Source organism: Emydura macquarii, unplaced genomic scaffold (assembly GCF_026122565.2).
Source record: "Emydura macquarii macquarii isolate MOO-44397 ecotype Brisbane River unplaced genomic scaffold, CSIRO-AGI_Emac_v2 contig_3122, whole genome shotgun sequence".
In the NCBI taxonomy this organism is placed as follows: domain Eukaryota; kingdom Metazoa; phylum Chordata; order Testudines; family Chelidae; genus Emydura; species Emydura macquarii.
The window spans coordinates 7,238,383-7,256,282 of NW_027133259.1; the positions used below are offsets into that span (position 1 = coordinate 7,238,383).

General features: G+C 49.4%; 1 protein-coding gene across 1 annotated transcript in view; it reads left to right on the forward strand.

Annotated features, from left to right (window-relative positions):
• Window positions 1–3,759: 3,759 nt before the first annotated feature.
• The window catches only part of LOC137141949 (alpha-2-macroglobulin-like protein 1), a 32,824-nt gene continuing 18,683 nt past the window's right edge, over window positions 3,760–17,900 (forward strand). The window contains exons 1-15 of the mRNA XM_067531067.1: window positions 3,760–3,818; window positions 4,434–4,617; window positions 5,635–5,797; window positions 7,900–7,952; window positions 9,010–9,030; window positions 9,565–9,724; window positions 10,639–10,723; window positions 11,526–11,640; window positions 12,550–12,664; window positions 13,113–13,222; window positions 13,741–13,908; window positions 14,292–14,522; window positions 15,189–15,252; window positions 16,409–16,554; window positions 17,332–17,481. Of these exons, the coding sequence (XP_067387168.1) occupies window positions 3,760–3,818; window positions 4,434–4,617; window positions 5,635–5,797; window positions 7,900–7,952; window positions 9,010–9,030; window positions 9,565–9,724; window positions 10,639–10,723; window positions 11,526–11,640; window positions 12,550–12,664; window positions 13,113–13,222; window positions 13,741–13,908; window positions 14,292–14,522; window positions 15,189–15,252; window positions 16,409–16,554; window positions 17,332–17,481 (1,824 nt within the window). The remainder of the gene's footprint in view (window positions 3,819–4,433; window positions 4,618–5,634; window positions 5,798–7,899; window positions 7,953–9,009; window positions 9,031–9,564; window positions 9,725–10,638; window positions 10,724–11,525; window positions 11,641–12,549; window positions 12,665–13,112; window positions 13,223–13,740; window positions 13,909–14,291; window positions 14,523–15,188; window positions 15,253–16,408; window positions 16,555–17,331; window positions 17,482–17,900) is intronic.

Here is a 17,900-nt window from a genome sequence, read left to right on the forward strand (position 1 = left end):
ACAGGTGCATGGTCAGCCTCACTCTATTCATGGTCCTCACCTGTGCTGGCACCTGGTGCTCTGCACCTGTCATTTACTAGCTCATGACAGATCCACACAGGCAGTTTTCAAGGGAGAATCATGGCTCTCAGCCGAAGGGGCAGGTTTAAAGTGGGTCTGACAGAATGTAAGGGGACCCCTCTTTTATGAAGAGATTGAAGCTGGAGAATGTGTCCTCCCCAAAAGAACATACCCTTGTCTTCATGATGTAGTGTTTATGTGTGTGGTGAGAAATGGCTTGGACCTTCACCCCCAAAACTCAGACAATAGCCCCAGAGCTCAAACTATGCAGTGAAAACTTCCCCCAAAAGTCACCAGGACCAGGTGGTATTCACCCAAGCGTTCTGAAAGAACACACAAGTGAAATTGCAGAACTACTAACTGTGGTATGTAACCTATCATTTAAATCAGCTTCTGTACCAGATGACTGGAAGATAGCTAATGCGACGCTAACTTTTAAAAAAAGGCTCCAGAGGCGATCCCAGCAATTACAGGCCAGTAAGCCTAACTTCAGTACCAGGCAAATTGGTTGAAACTAAGAACAGAATTATCAGAGGCACATAGACGAACATGATTTGTTGGGGGAAGAGTTAACATGGTTTTTGTAAAGGAAAATCGTGCCTCTCCAGTCTACTAGAATTCTTTGAGGGGGGTCAATGAGCATGTGGACAAAGGTGATCCAGTGGATATAGTGTACTTAGATTTTCAGAAAGTCTTTTACAAGGTCCCTCACCAAAGGCTCTTAAGCAAAGTAAGCTGTTATGGTATAAGAGGGAAGGTTCTCTCCTGGATCAGTAACTGGTTAAAAGATAGGAAACAAGGAGTAAGAATAAATGGTCCGTTTTCAGAATGGAGAAAGGTAAATAGTGGTGTCCCCCAGGGCTCTGTACTGGGACCAGTACAGACCAACATATTCATAAATGATCTGGAAAAAGGGGTAAATGATGAGATGGCAACATTTGCAGATGAGTCAAAACTATTCAAGATAGTTAAGTCCAAAGCAGACTGCAAAGATTTACAAAAGGGATCTCACAAAACTGAGTGACTCAGCAGCAAAATGGCAGATGAAATTCATTGTCGATAAATGCAAAGAAATGCACATTGGAAAACATAATCCCAACTATATATATATATAAAATGAGGGGGTCTAAATTAGCTGTTACCACTCAAGAAAGAGATCTTGGAGTCACTGTAGATAGTTCTCTGAAAACATCCACTCAGTGTGCGGCGGCAGTCAAAAAAGCTAGAGTGTTGGGAATCATTAGGAAAGGGCTAGATAGTAAGACAGAAAATACCATGTTGCCTCTTTATAAATCCATGGTTCGTCCACATCTTGACTACCGTGTGCATATCTGGTCGTCTCATCTCAAAAACGATTTATGGGAATTGGAAAAGTTACAGAGAAGGGCAACAAAAATGATTAGGGGTATGGAACAGCTTCCATGTGAGGAGAGATGAATAAGACTGGGACTTCTCAGCTTCGACTAAGGTGGGCTATGACAGAGGTCTGTAAAATCATGACTGGTGTGGAGGAAGTAAATAAGGAAGTGTTATTTACTCCTCATAACGCAAGAACTAGGGGTCACCAAATGAAATGAATAGACAGCAGGTTTAAAACTAGTCAAAAGAAGTATTTCTTCACACAATGTACAGTCACCCTGTGGAACTCTTTGCCAGAGGATGTTGTGAAGGCCAAGACTATAACAGAGTTCAAAAAGAACTAGATAAGTTCATGGAGGATAGGGACATCAATGGCTATTAGCCGGGATGGGCAGGGATGCAAAACCAAGCTCTGAAGTGTCCCTAGCCTCTGTTTGTCAGAAGCTGGGAATGGGTGACGGGATGGATCACTTGATAATTGCCCTGTTCTGTTCGTTCCCTCTGAAGCACCTGACATTGGCCACCGTCAGAAGACAGGACACTGGGCTAGATGTACACTTGGTCTGACCCAGTGTGGCCGTTCTTATGTTCTTAAGCTGAGAGAGAACCACGGTGTCCAGCTGGTATTTAAATATCCTTTTCCACCTGTGATTTTGCAGTGAGGAGCCCTGCACGGGACTGTCACCAACAAATAGGAGAAAGCCAGGAGTGCGTGGTGGTAGCTGTCAGGGCCTGCTTTGTTTGTCCAGTGACATTCTCCCCACTTTACTACAGACCCCGAGGCAGAGTCTCAGCTGGCAGGCCCAGAGGGGGCTGGGCCTGATTCCAGACTCCCAAACATCTTTTTTTTAATACATTTTTTTTCTCACTTTCACGGGTGAATTTTAGCAGCTGGTGGATCTACAGCCACTAGAGACCAAAGCACTCAGGATATTGCCAGGACTGGTTCAGCAGGGACGAGCTTCTCCACCCAGTACCCACACTGTCAAGCAATGCGTCTCACTGTGATCTGCAGGGATCACCCACCCTGGAGGCCTCTGAGCGAGGGAAACATGGCGAGGGAAACATGGCCAGGGACGCCAGTCATGAGCCGTTTGGTGGTCTCGCGTTTCTCGTACGTTTCAGTGCGTTGCGCACAGCACTGGAGTTTCTAACAGAACTGGTTTTGTGCATCACACCCAGTAGTGCCATGCAGCTCTGGCTGCTCCATGGTGTCCTCAGACACCTGGAGCACCCATTTCAGAGTGCCCAGCATGGCTAACAGCAGCTGTTGAGGGGTTTTCCCACTGCAAGGCACCACGTTGTGTGATGGAGTCTGGAGGAGCAGCTGCCCCTGGAGAGCTGCACCCCTTGTGACTTCCCACCCCAGCGTACTAACCATTTTAGATGGCACCAATTCCCCTGGAGCTGAACTCAGACCCTCATCCCAGGTGCTGCAAACAATGGGCACCACCAGGGCTGTGGTGAAATGTTTGTGTCTGCTGTTGTGCACGGCCTCAAGATGCAGGTTTAAGGCAACCCAAGCGCGGGCTTGCGGCACTGCTTTTTCGCCCAGCGTTGGGGGGAGCCTGTGGCTCAGAAGGTTGCCCATTCTCTTTGGCCCACTCAACCGCTGCCTTCTCTACCGAGCCCGTCAACAAGGGGGCAAAGCAGAGCTGCGTGCGATGCGGGCTTTCCTTCGGGGGCAGGGACTGGGAATTCCTGTGCTTCATGCATGGGCATTTCACAAAGCCGACTGACAGGCTGTCTGCTGGGAATGGCTTCCAGCTCTACAGTTCGGAGTCCAAAGGGACCCCAAGAATGCCTAGGGGGTGCCCCACAGGTGAAGGGCTCCGTATCTCATATCCAGATCCCACAGCCTCCCAAGCCTTCCAGGCTCCTTGCCCCTATTGCACGACACAATAGCCTTCTTTGCCTTCCCAGGAGGCAATACAATGGGCAATCCGTCTCCAGCCAGAACAAAGGGATACAAGTGACAGGGGATCAGCGCCAGGCCCGGGTCACTGAGCAGCAACGTTCAAGCTGTTTACCCAAGAAAAGCCAGTTTGGTCGAACGTCTCTACAGGGATTTTGGAGGGGGTCACCGTGTCCTGATTGGTGGACTGAATGCAGGAGGCTGTCATTGGCTAAGGGACATTCTGTACGATACACCCCTCTTGCTGCTGGGGAGTATAATCGCGGGAAGAAGACAAAGGGAGATGGGGGGGAAGACAAAGCCCCCTCCCATCGCTCTGCTCAGGCATCCCCCAAAGGAAATTACCCAGCAGCAGCTTCAGAAACCTTGGTGGAAGAGGAACATTTCAGCCACTGCTCCCCACACCCTGTGAGACTCCTGGGAGGATGTGGACAGTCATCATCCTGAGCTGCTTGCTGCACTTCGTGGCCACTTCACCCATACTGTGAGTGACGCCAAAACTCCATTTCAGTCCCAGTCATCAGGGGAACAACTCGAACCGATGGACCATTTTTCCATTTGGTCTGCCATCCCGCCTCCTGCCACAGCAGGTCAGACCAACGGGCCATTGAGTCTGGTATCCCACCTTCCATATTGCCTCAAATCATTCGTCCAGCAGGTCACACATCCTGCCTCAGGCACTTCCAGAGAAGACCCCTGGCCCACGTAGTCTGGCATCCAGCCCTTGCCACACCAGGCCAGATCACTGGGCCAGCTAGACTGCAGCATCGGAAGTGACGGGTATCTGGAGGGTGTAAACACCAAAGAGGGAGAGGAGTTGTTTAGGGGAGTCCAAGAAGAAGAGTGGAGTAAAGATAAGAAACTGAACCTAGAGATACCTCCACCCAAAATCAACAGGAGACATTGCCTACTAGTGAGGGGTCAGCTAACCCCCTTTGTGGGATCCCCATTGCTTTCGACATTTAAACGATATCTGAGCACAGCCTTGTAAGGAGCTGTCCTGCCCGCGGCTGCTGGGCAGTGTGTGTTTATGGGGTGCTCCTTCCTCTCGCTGACCCCTCACTCCGATTCATTGCATGCTGTTTCCTCCCTGCTGCAGGCATTACGTGGTGGTGATCCCTGCAGACCTCCACTACCCGTCATCCCAGGTTGCCTGCGTGCATATCAACTGTAAGGCGGTGAAGCTGTACACGACCCTGCTCCTGGAGCGCTCTGGGGGATACGATGTCTTACTGCAAAAAGAGATCACGAAGGAAAAGACCTTTGTCTGTGGCAAGTTCCAGGTGAGCCTCCCCCTCCCGATGCTCTTACTCCTCCTCCAATGTTTCCCTCTCATCAAGGACTGTAACGCAGGGAAAGGTGTTGGCTTGGCAGCCCCTTGTGGCAGTATCCTGTAGTTATCCCCGGGTCACGTACAACGTGGATAAGTTTCCCACAGTCACCAGCCCCACTAACGTCCCTCCATTCTGCCCTGGAAGGACGCAAAGCAGGGGGAAGCAGGGCAGGTCCATGCTCCACCCATGTCCTCTTTGCTGAGAGAGCCAATGAGTTAGTGCCAAGCGTGATGGTGGTTTGTGTGACATGGGCACTGGTCATGCTAGGGACGGGACTGACACCCAACAATCCAATTTGCACAGAGGCTGCTGACAGCAGGCAGAGGTTAACGTGTGTGCATGTTATTTATAAGCTGCATTGTCAGGGCTGATAACCAGGAGCAGAGAATCTTTGCAGAGATCTGGGGTGAGGGGGACTTGCCCAGGTAGTAACTCTTCCAGTACACAAGGGCTAGGCCTTAGCTGTGCTTTCTTTATTGAGGCTGCTGGATGCAGGCAGACCCTGTGGCTCTCTCTGGATCGCTGGTTTTCCCCCTGACGAACACAACTTGGGCTGCCTGCTGTCACCACACAGAATCCCCTAAAGACCTGGCATGGTGCAAGTGGCTGATGATTACACTGCAGCCCTCTCTTTCCCCTATGCCTCCTTGCTAACATCGCCCACCGTTCTGTCCTCTTGGGGCCTTTGCCCACCCTTCCCCCCTGTGTACGAGGGCTCAGAGGGATCACTTGCCACCTTTTCCCTGCAATTGCAGCCTCCTGGCCAGTAAGGAAATGGATGAAGCACACGGCTGGTGGTTTCCTAGCTGAATATGCATCTGGGGAGTGGAGTGGAGACTTTCCAGTTACATATCAGTGGGTGTGGGGGGGATGGTTCAGCTGTTCCCCTTTTCCTTCCCCTGCTCCTGGCCAGGACCCCAGGGAGTTAATCTGGGGGCTGCTCACTCTCTCTCTCTTCATATTCAGGTTGCACTTCCAGCTAACAGCACAGAGGAGGTTGCCAGCATCAAACTGTTCATAACCGGCCGCAGGATCGATATTCACGAGGAGAAGACGGTCCTGATCCGCAGAGTCAACAGCGGCACCTTCATCCAGACAGACAAGCCCATTTACAAACCAGGACAGACAGGTGAGAGCTCCAGCTAGGAGAGGTAGTGCCTATATGTGTGGCGTCCACTCACATACACGAGCCCCTGTACACACCCTGGGGCAGATCCCTTTGAGAAGGGGGGCCTGGGTGGTTTTCCAACACTCTTCCATCCTTTTCTCTAACCCTGGGAGCCATTTCAGCCTTCAGCATAAGTTAGACTTGCCTCTAGGTTGTTTTAACTCGTGCTGGCTTGACCAGCCCACTAAGGGTATGCCTTTCTGGGGTGCAATCCAGAGCAGCGAGGGGCTGTGTCCTGCAACCTGGGATGCCTCACAATGCTTTGCTGCTGTAGCTCCCAAACAACCAAACAATATGCAGGTCACACCCTGAGTGTCTGTGTATGGACATAGCCCTGGTCAAACAGCTCTGACCCCAGCAGCCTGTCGGGAAACACTAGCCACATTCTTGGCTTCCAGCAGCTTTGGCCACTACTTGCAGGGTGACCCCAACACATGCCCAGTCTCGGATTTTCCCCAAAAATGTGTGCTCTGCACTGTCTGGCCTCTCCTGGGCAGTCCAGATATATTAGGTCTGTTGCCCTCCATGGCGTTCAACATACAACACTCTGCTACTTTAAATGGAGTTACCCAAACAGTTCACAACGCTGGGTTTGCTTTGATTAAAGAACAAAACATGTTTATTTACTTACAGAGAGAGAGATATTAAGTGAATGCAAGTCGTGAGGCATTAAAGTCAGAAATGGCTACAAGAAAAATAAAGATAAAATGCTTGCTAAGCCTAACAAACCAGACTTGGTTCAAAGTGAAGTCTCTTACCACATGTTTTCAGTAATATTGCTGACCAAACTCTCAGGCCAGGATCTGCTCCCAAGATCCAATGACTGTTCCTCTTGTCTCCTTCGGTGAGAAGAGAGAGATGGGTAGGGAGAGAGAACTTGGGGTGTTTTTTGCTCCTCACTTTTATAGTCCAGTCCCCCTTTGAGGTGCATTTGCCTGACAGTTAACCCTCAAAGCAAAGTTTGTTCAAACAGTAAAGAAGGAGACATGGTGTCTGGTGGTGAAAGAAGTTCCGTGTGCTTTCTTCTCACCTCTGTTTGCTGAAATGCAGACTTTTCTTGTCTCCTGTCTTCTTCCCCCTCTCGCTGTCTGAGGACCCTGTTTACAACTTATATGTAAATTGAGGTAAACATATATTCTTTGTTTAAGACCTGTTTGACCAGTTCTGTCTAGTCGGGGCTAGGTGGGTTTGAACCTGTACCACCAACATCTTTTAGGGGGAATTTATAACTTTACATATGGTATTGCTACATATGTTCCACCATGATATCATTGACCAGCAAGATATTAGTTTTCAAATGATACCTTACAAGGCATATCTTATACAAAAAATATTACAAGAGTGTGTATGGTATGAATATAGGGGTGAATTCTGTCACAAAGGGCCATTCCACTAGTCCAGGAACACCAGAGAACAATGTGTTGTATGCCTTTTTCCAGCCTCAGCCTATTCCCAGCGTGCCTCTGCACCACCAGCCATGGCAACTTTACCCCACACAAGGATTCCCTTAGCATAGCTGCCCTATGTACTGCCTAATGTATGTGTGATCCCCAGTGCCCTCTACTGGATGGAGTGCGAACTGCTCAGCAGTATGTCATAGGCCCTACACTGGTAACAGTTAATGGAGATTCTCCTTTAGCTTGAGTGGTCAGGGCCAGGGCTCTTGGAGCAGGAGAATCTGAGTGATATCCCTGCTGCTGCTGTGAAGTTGTGAGTGGCCACAGTGTGTAGCATTGTGATGACTGCGAAACTCCAGGAGGCCACACGTGAGTTATCTGTAGGTGAATGTGCTGGGAATGCACATGTGTTTGTGTGTGTGCTGGTGACTTAATCGATACTACTCACAGATTTATACTCTGTGTGCATATAAAGGAGGGGCAGGTTGAATAAGGACTGGACTAGTAGGAGCGCTGCAGGGCAGGACTGAGGGGGCACTAACAGAGCTGTGTGGGGAGTGCAGGACAAGAATAGAGGGGCAGGGGGAAGCTGCAGGGCAGGACAGAGGTAAGTAGCTGATAAGTCTCCGTCTTCTAAATATGCTCCACTTTCTTTTCCCCTCTCAGTGAAATTTAGAATCGTGACCCTGAATGAGGATTTCATTCCACTCAATGACACGGTGAGACGTGTGAGGATATGCGGGAGTTGCCCCCGATCCGTATTCCCTCTCTTTGCCCTCCCCCGCATCCTTGTCTAAGTTCCGACTCTGTTTTATCCCCCAAATATACACATGGGCCATGTTTGTCCAGTGTCTGCAGAAGAGTAATAATGCCCAGAATAACAACTGGCAACGCAGGGTTAAAGGCAGAGGGGAGTGTGTCCAAGTGCTGAGGATGAACCTCTGCCTGTGTCAGCAAGATGGCCGCCCAATGCAGGAAGGTTGTAAATGCCAATTCCTTATTGCGTGTCTATCAGCGCCCTCTGCTGGCGGTGCACATGCAGCCTTCACTCAAGGGATGTCACAGGAAAACTGGTGTGTAGGAGTGCACCACTGCCTCCTCTTGGATGTACTGTAAGGGGTCGGTTGTTTAGTGGTGAGGGCTTCCCTCAGGCGACAAGTGACCTGGGACTCGTCCAAGGGATGAACGTTCCATAGCAGCGTCGGTGCTGGGCCCAACAGGGAGGGGCTCCCTCAGGCGGGGACTATCGGAGAATAATCTATTTGTAAACATGGGTGATTACCAACCTGGCTTTTACACACTTCCGCTCTCCAGGCCTCACTGTAATGGGCTGTGCCAGTGCCTACGCTTCTCTGGTGATCCTTAGCCTATGTCTACACTGCAGCTTCTGTCGGCATAACGTGGGAATAAACCACCCCCTGCGTGACACAAGTTACACCGACATGGGCGTCGGTGTGGACAGCTCTCTGTCATTGGGAGTGTCTCCCCCACTGTTGTCGCTCGCGGGGGCTGAAGTAGTTAAGCTGATGGGAGAGCTCTCTCCTGTCATCTTAGAGCAGCTACACAGAGTGTTTACAGCAATGCAGCTGCCCCACTGCAGTAAACTCTCTCGTGTAGCTGTGCCCTTACACAATTAGTATTGTTTGTCCGGGAGCTGAGCCCCTAAGTCATTGATCAAACTGCTGTCCTTGAGCACCTTTGTGTTTCCAATGCATTGTTTACACTGCTGAGAGTGCGTTTCTCTCTTCTAATATTGCTGCTCTTTTTTTCCCCCAGTACCCGCTGGTGTTCCTTCAGGTGAGTGCCACAGAAAAAAAGGGTCTTTTTTTGTGCAGGTTGCAATCATTTGTTTACATTCTTGACTGTGTAGATGCCACAGGTCTATATTTTCCGTTTGAGAAGTTAAGGGTTCTAGAACTTAGATGTCTTCAGGGCTTCCCTCTGTATTCCAGAGACTTTGAACCAAGTTCTGTTCTGTTACACCAGTGCAAATCGGAGTTACTTCAGGTTTACACCAGTGTGAATGGGCGCTCACTTTGGACCTTTATTATCACAGTTTAGAATTTTCAGAGATCTTTTCTCTAGATCAGAGCATCACTGGTTGTAGAAGCTACAACTATATGGTCTTCAGGATTTCTAGAATATCGAGGTCATATGGAGCCTAAGACAAAATTGATTCTAGAAACTTTAGAGCTTGGATTCGAGAACCCAGGCCAGTTAGGTAATATCTTAGGTAATATCATCTAGAACCCTTGAAATAGCTGAATATTGTAGATTCTGAATCAGTTAGAGGCTGGAGCAACTAATTATTCCTCTCTGCTGTGGGTGCAGGACCCTAACAATAACCGGATTGGACAATGGCTGGATGTGGCTCCACAGGAAGGCATTGCAGATCTGTATTTCCAGTTAGCTGCCGAGCCCCCACTGGGGACGTACATAATCAGCGTGGCCAACGAGAAAGCTCACAGCAGCTTCTCCGTGGAGGAGTACGGTACGACTGGGGAGAAAGACAGCTATAGAGCAGGGGTAATTTTATATGGGGGAAACAGATCACACCTGGGGAGAGGAACTGCATCTTGGTATGGGACATCTCCTGTGGATGGATGGGGAATTACCGTCTCTCCTTGGAAGCAATCACCTCTCACAAGGAAGAGAATCAAATCTGGGCTGATATGAGACGATGTCCCTGAATATTGCTAAGTAAGGAGATGATTCGCTGAACTCCTGGGTGAATGTGGACAAAGAGAGCTGTGTGTACATACTGATCTAGTTAGGTACAGACTGGGGCAGCTATAACAGGAGAACAGCAGCACTGGAACTTTCTCTCACAGCTGGCTCCTTCTGATCCCCAAATCTGACTGTACCAAGGATGTTAGGGGGAGATTTTCAAAAGAGCCCAAGTGCCATAGGAGAACAGGGCCCCTGTATTTTCAGTGGGACATATGCTCCTAAATCACATGGATGTGTTTGAAAATAGCCCCCCCCCTTTAGTGGTTATTTCTAGGGGGTAAAGTTGAATTTGTGCACTCCGCTTCCGAAAACTCCTGGAGAAAGGGTTCACGGCTGAGTGTTTTCTGCCTGATCTCTCTCTAGAGGTGCAATGGAGCACATTGGTAGCTATGGCAGCCTCTTTCCCTCTCCACTCATTACAACAGCTGTCATAAGGTCAGGGACCTTAACGGACAAACTCCTTGTTATTTGGGGCCCTTACAGAGCCACAGATTCAGCACCAACATCAGCAAAGGGGAGAATCCAGCAGGAGTGGAACTATACCTGCATTTCATAAAAGACAAAAATGGGATCCCCAAGCCTACCGCGGTCCATCCCCATGCTCGTTCTCTTGATGACTTGTTCCTTACCAGGATGTAACGCTTCCCTCTGTTCTGTCTGGTTCGTTCCTTCCAGTCCTGCCAAAATTTGAAGTGATTTTTGAGGCGCCGACTCAGATTTACGCTTTGGATAAAACCTTTCCACTCCGCGTGTGTGGCAGGTGAGGTGGCTGATTGGGGGGGGGGAGGGAATTGCTAATAAACTCCAGCCTGGGATAAGCAATGCCACCTCCCCCATCACCCCTACGAGGGGAACCTGAAAGGGGACGCTTAACTGAGTGACTGTCAATGTATTCACTGTGTCTCAGTTATATTAGGACAAATTCATCCCTGGCAGCCCTTTGACGTCTTTAAATAGCTAGAAAAATCACACTCATGATTAATTATCTCCCGTTGCTCTAGTTCCTTTGACAGAGAACATATGCAGGGATCACCCAGCCACGGAAATGCACCCATTTCTGGGCTGGAGCAGAGCAGCTATTCTGTGCTAGTCACTCCGCAGAACAAGAGAATGAGCGGGGAAAGGAAGAGCAGTTTCACCAGATGATACTTCCAGGGCAGCGGAATGGGATGGCTCCCGATGGAATTTGGCCAGGACATGTGGATTAGCTTGACAACGAAGAGCACCCACTCACTGAGTCAGCCTCACCATATCCTGCAGTATCACACCTCTAGTATCTCTTGGGGTACTGGAGTTAGTACACAAAACCTGCAGCCCCTAGGTTTTGCTTGGAGGTCTTTCATCCAAGTACTGACTAGGCTGAGCTCTGCTTAGTGCCTGAGCTTGGACAAAATCGTGATTGTTGTTAGTTGCCCAGCTGCATCTACCGTGATACCCTCCATATACTGTGAATATCCCTGAAATTCTGGTGCTACACTAAAGAACACCCACCCAGAGAGACTCCTCTGTTTGCTTTGTATGTGCCCTTCTCCGTGTCTCCTCCCCTGCACCCTCTCACATAGATACACCTACGGGAAAGGCGTGCAGGGGAAGATCCAGGTGAGCCTGTGCCAGAAGAGTTGGTGGTATTTCCAGAGTACGCAGCAACCTCCTATCTGTCAAGACTACAACAACCAGGTGAAGCACTTAGCAAGGTGCAGCGGGAGCTGTGATGCCTGCCTAGGTGGGCCGCGGGGAAAGGGATTCAATGCAAGATTTGTTATTTTGAATTGATTTCACCCCAGGCCTACAGCCTGGTTTTGTTCCCTGGCCCCAGAACCAGCTGCCATGACCTCTGTTGTTCTTGTTAATAATCTTGGCAGTTGTCCCTTATTTGGTATTTGATCCCTTGCCTATTCTCTTTTATTCCCCATTTGGAACCTTGCTTGTTTTACGTTATTTTTTCCCACTGAACCATTTCAGTTTTACAGTAACATATATTAACACCAGAAAGCTGGAGAAGCCTTTTAAGAGGGGCAACAGAGTAGAATCCTCTTCAGAGAGGCCTTTCCACCCCAAAAGTGACAACCTCAACATTCACCCCTTTCCACCCCAAAACCACCAACCAGCTGCCTGCCTGCCTGCCTCTCTCTCGCATTGGTCCTGAGATCCAGCCACTGCTGACACTGTCTTGTGTGGTGGGGCAGAGAGAAACCCAAAGGCTCAGCACCAACAAACAACGGTGTTTTAGTGAGACTTCCATCATTAACTCTTGAGGTGTGTCTACACAGCCGCTGGGAGGGTGCTTCCCAGAATGGATAGACAGACATCTGCTAGTTCTGCAGATCTAGGGCCCTAAAAATAACAGCGAGGCTGCAGCCATGCTGCTATGTTTCGCGTGCTAGTTTAAGCAGAGCTAGTACATCTGTCTACCCGCGCTCGGAAGCACTCTGCCAACGGCAATATAGCACTCCCTTAAAGTGCCTTCCAGCACAGAGCAGGCTGAGCTCCCTCGGAGCAGGGTTGTGTTCTGAGACAGACATAGCTCATTCCATGACATCTGTCCGTCCTGTCCCAGCCCCAACGACCTGGCTCTCTCTTTTTCAGACTGATAAGATGGGCTGCTTCTCCACATCTGTGAATCTGTCTATCTTCAACCAAGTCTCCCCTGATTACAGCAGCAACATAGATGCAGTAGTCGCACTGGTAGAGGATGGCACAGGTAACATCCAAGGTGTCTCTGCGGGTAGGAAAGGCACTTGAATCAAGATGCACCGGTATTATCAGGGACATCCGCGACTGTCAGCCCTGCTCTTAATCGATTGGGAGCACTGAGATCCAGGCTCACAGGAGGCACTGGGACAGGTCCTCCTTTGAGCCCAAAGTGGGGTGGGGCGGTCCAGTCTTGCAGGTTCAGCACTGGATGCTGCTCTGTGGGTTCATAGGGGTGGTGGGGTCTGGTCTCATGGTGTGTCACGGACAGCTCTTTTATAGCCATCAGTAGTACCCAGCATCCTGTGAGCACCATCTCTCGGAGGTATAACGTGTGTGCAGCCTAACACACGTTTGTGTCACCAAAGGGCCCGCTTTGTAGTGGAATCGCCCCGTGGGATGGTTCTTTGTTTTCTGTCTCCCTCTCTCCCATCTCTTCTCCTGTCCCTTTCAATCAGAGGTGCGGGTCAATGCCTCCTACAGCTTCTTCATCTCCAGGACAGCTGGGACGGCCACGTTTGAGGAGGTTAATCCTTATTACTACACTGGAGAGATCTACACAGGGAAGGTAATTCTTAACTAAACCCTCCAGAGAGAACAGCAGAAATAATGTGCTCCCAACTGTCTTCTCAGCTGTCTTCTCACCGTGCTTGGTCCTCAGCATAAGCTCTGGGACTCCATAGATACTAATTCCCAGCCAAAACACTTGGTTAAGGTGTGGTTAAGACTCAGGCACAAACCTGTGACTTGAGGGTAAAAAATGCATACCCCATGTAAGAATGTTAGATACTAAAAACTAGGGATTCAGAGTTCAGGGTTAGACCTCAAGGAAACCCCAAACATTCGAAAGTATGGAATTCCACAGGCATGGGTCCCGAGCAACCCTCTGCTGAGTCTGTGTTCTGTCTCTTCATGTGGCAGTAGAGTGGATGATAACTCTAAGAGTAGTGCTGGTAACGCTGATGGCAATTGGGGTGTTCTCTCTGCCCACGAAGATACTGATGGCGATTGGGGTAAGAAGGAGCTGGACATTCCATACATCGATGAAACCGCTTTGTGTTCCTCTTCTCTCCCTGTGATTCTCAGATTAAAATCGTCGATCACCAAGGCAAAGCATTGAATAACACATCAGTTTACCTAGTCGTAAGCTACAGGAGGCTGCAGTTTGACCAGATGTACATCACAGATGACTCTGGGAGAGCTTCCTTTGAGCTGAACACGACTGATTGGAACGGTGACTCAGTCTCTTTGGCGGTAAGTGAGGAAGATGACATTTCATGATTTGTGAAAGTCAGGGGCTAATACAGCTTTCCAGAACCGGGTTATTGCTCTGCAGACATCTGTCCCCATGCCTGTTCTAATGAAGAACCATAATTCAGATTTGCATCTTTGGATATTCCAGTTTGTGGCTTCCCACCAAACTGCTCCTCTGATGCACATTACTTTGGATCTTCTAAACTGGCATCTCTCAATTCTTCCAGTCATGGATAGCTTGGGAGCAAGTTTATGCTAGTCCAGGGATAAATTTGGCCTAGGATGTCTAAATCATGTCTAGGATCTTGACCCTCACTAATCCCAGAATCAATCTCTCAGCTGATGGATTTAACCCAGAGAGTTCACTGTTTATTTTCTGGCAGGGGAGATTCCTGCTTCATGACCCAGCATACGTGCCAGGAACAGTGAATGTGTATTACCAGAATGCCTACCACTTCATACAGTCATTGTACACCATCACCAAGAGCTTCCTCAGGATTGTACGTGTGCCCGGAATACTGCCCTGTGGCGGACAGCAGAGGATCCAGGTGGACTTCAGAATCTACCAGAAAGACCTGAGTTATGGTCCCAAGAGTGTAGATTTCTCCTATTATGTGAGTTGCTAGGGAAATGCAAGGGGGTGATGGGTTAAAGATGCTGGATCTGCAGCCCCTAGAGACACAAAGCCTGTTTGCACAGAACAGTAATAACTTGGAGAATGGCAGAGTCTCTCTCTCTCTCTCTCTCTCTCTCTCTCACACACACACACACACACACACACACACACACACACACTCTCTCTCTCTCTCTCTCTCTCAACTCTGCATTTGAGAAACCACCACTAGGGGGGCCAGAGGGGAGTTCAACATTCATAGCCCAACCAGTCCTTGGTCTCTTCACTGAGATGTCCAGTGTAGTGGCCATTTATTTATTGTTTCCCGTTATTCACTGTGGGCATCTGTGCCATTAGGGACAAGGCAACTTAAATAAATTCACAGTCCATCAATCAGCTGTCAAATGGGTAGGACTTTCACTCACTACTAACCCTGGACCAGATCAGAACTGGAGCCTGACAGGGAAAAATTTTCATCTCCCAGTCCGTGAATCGTCCTGAGCCATCTATCCCCCTGCCCAGTGGCTCAACTGTAGCTGGTGCCATGGAGGGGAAAACGCCCTGAGTCACCATCCGTGGAGAGCCCAGTCTGGGTAATGCTGTCAAGCTATTGACCATATTTCTGGCATTTCCTGGCCCTTCTCTCATCCTCTCTCTTCTCCCTTAGGTCATTGGGAAAGTGGGGATCGTCTTTTCAGGTCAGAAGACTTTCTTTGTCGGGCCGTCAAACAGTAAGTGCAGGCACCTCTTCTACACAGTGAATCCCATGCACAGCTACAGACCGGGGACCGACGGGCTAGGCAGCAGTTCTGCAGAAAAGGACCTGGGGGTAACAGTGGATAAGAAGCTGGATATGAGTCAGCAGTGTGCCCTGGTTGCCAAGAAGGCTAATAGCATACTGGGCTGCATTAGTAGGAGCATTGCCAGCAGATCGAGGGAAGTGATTATTCCCCTATATTTGGCATTTATGAGGCCTCATTTGTAGTATTGTGTCCAGTTTTCAGCTCCCCACTGCAAAAAGGATGTGGACAAATTGGAGAGAGTCCAGCGGAGGGCAACACAAACTATTAGGGGGTTGGAGCACAAGACTTATGAGGAGAGGCTGAGGGAACTAGGCTTGTTTAGTCTGCAGAAGAGAAGAATGAGGGGGGATTTGATAGCAGCCTTTAACTACCTGAAAGGGGGTTCCAGGGAGGATGGAGCTAGGCTGTTCTCAACTGTGGCAGATGACAGAACAAGGAGCAACGGTCTCAAGTTGCAGTTGTGGAGGTCTAGGTTGGACATTAGGAAAAAGTTTTTCACTAGGCAGGTGGTGAAGCACTGGAATGGGTTACCTAGGGAGGTGGTGGAATCTCCATCCTTAGAGGTTTTTAAGCTGCAGCTTGACAAAGCCTGGCTGGGATGATATAGCTGAGGTTAGTCCTGCTTTGAGCAGGGGGTTGGACTAGATACCTCCTGAGGTCCTTCCAACTCTAATGTTCTATGATTCTATGCTCTGCTGTGTCCCCACAAGCCCTGCTCCATGACGTAAGCCACATAGGGGAACTCTGGGAATCTCACTCCTCGCGGGACTGACATCTGTTAACATCCAAAGAGCTGAAGCTCTCAGCCCCCCTCAAGTGATGCTCAGAGACAGGTAGATCCTCTGGCTGATCTATAATGGCAGGTCAGAGCTTGAGGAATCCATGGGGACATTGATCTTTTTCATGGGCCTCTCTGGAAATCTCCTTGGTTCTGAGTAACCCGTTTCCATGCAACAAAGACAGGGAGAAAAGGAGCAAAATGGCAGAGAAAGAGTGATGGTAAAAGGGGAAGATCTTGGTACCTTTGATGATGGAAACATACCCTTCTTTTCCCCCCTTCTCTCTTCCCCCCACTCCCATCCAGTGGTAACAGGTTCCTTCTTCATCCTGCTGGTCTTCACCTCTGACTATGCCCCAGCTCCTACCATTGTAGTTTATGTCATCTTCCCCACTGGCGGAATCATTGCTGACAGCGCCTCCTTCAGGGTCTCCATGTGCTTCAAAAATGAGGTAGGACTCCTGGCTGAGGGCCTCGGAGCTCATGTGTCTGGGGAAGGAATGCAGCTAGGTCCTGAGGGTAGGATAAATGTGGGTGGCTGTGTGTAACTGGGTGATTGGGGTAGAGATTCAGTGTGTGGTTTTTGGCGAGGCTCTTAGGGGAAGGCTAGTGGAAGAAAAGAGGGTTTTACCCTGGGCTCGGAAGGGGCTGAGATCTGTGACCATTTTAACATCTTTTTGGAATCAAGTTCCTCAACTGCAAGTTGAGAGAGCTCTGTGTCCTACACGCAGACGTCTCAAGGCTGAGGCCTGACAGCTCCATTATTCCATGGGAGCCGAGCTGTCACGGGGAGCTATGATTGTGCTTTAGGAAACCTAGGCCAGTGCCATGGAGAGTCTGAAGAGGAGGACTGAGCCCTTGGATTTGATGTAATATTCAGAGAAGCGTAGGTGTGCAGAGAAGATCAGGTTGTGCTGCCGTGTTCTGATGTTCAGGCATCTCTAATATCATTACTTGCAGGGAGTGTTAGGTATTCAAGCTACTTCCCCTGCTCCATTGTCCTACCCTTCAGAATCCCATCTCATGGGCCACCTGCTCCCATAGCTGCCTCATTCTCTCTTGACGCAACTGGCTCCACCTGAGGTGAATCCTACTGGACTCCCTTCCCCTGGACTATGTGGGGCTTCTCTCTGCTCTAGTGACCTGCAGACTGATCACCAGAGGGCATTCTCTCCCTGAAAGCCCTCCCTTCCTCCCCTCCCATGTTCTTTCCCCTTTTCCCCTTCAAGGTGAAGATGGGGTTCTCAGAGGATGAGGCCCTCCCGGGATCCGAGGTCAGTCTCCAGCTGCAGGCAGCTCCCAAATCTTTGTGCGCTGTCCGAGCTGTGGATCAGAGCGTCCTACTGATGAGGCCAGAGAGAGAACTGAGCAACTCCATGGTAAGTGGCTCCATGCCTGTCTCTGTGTGAAAGGAAGAGCGAGCGAGAGAGAGAAGAAGACTACATTGCACCTATACAGTGCTGTCCTGCCAAGGCACTCCGAGTGCTCCTTGAAGGGAGATAGTACCATTATCTTTGCTATATAGATGGGGAATGTGAGCCACATGCAAGGGAAGTGGCATTCTCAAATCATCATGACAAATCACAAAGGGACGTATCCTCTTTGAAGACAGAGTGCCACCTGGATCCATCTTTTTCTAGGTGCTTAAGGTGGTCTAGCTAGGTATTGAGTTAGAAATTTTATTGAACCACCGAAGCTTTTGGCGGTTACATGATCACCAGCCATGTAGCAGCATTCTTTGATAAACAAGCTTCATAAATCATTGGTCTGCACCAATTGTGCATAGTGGTAAATCCAG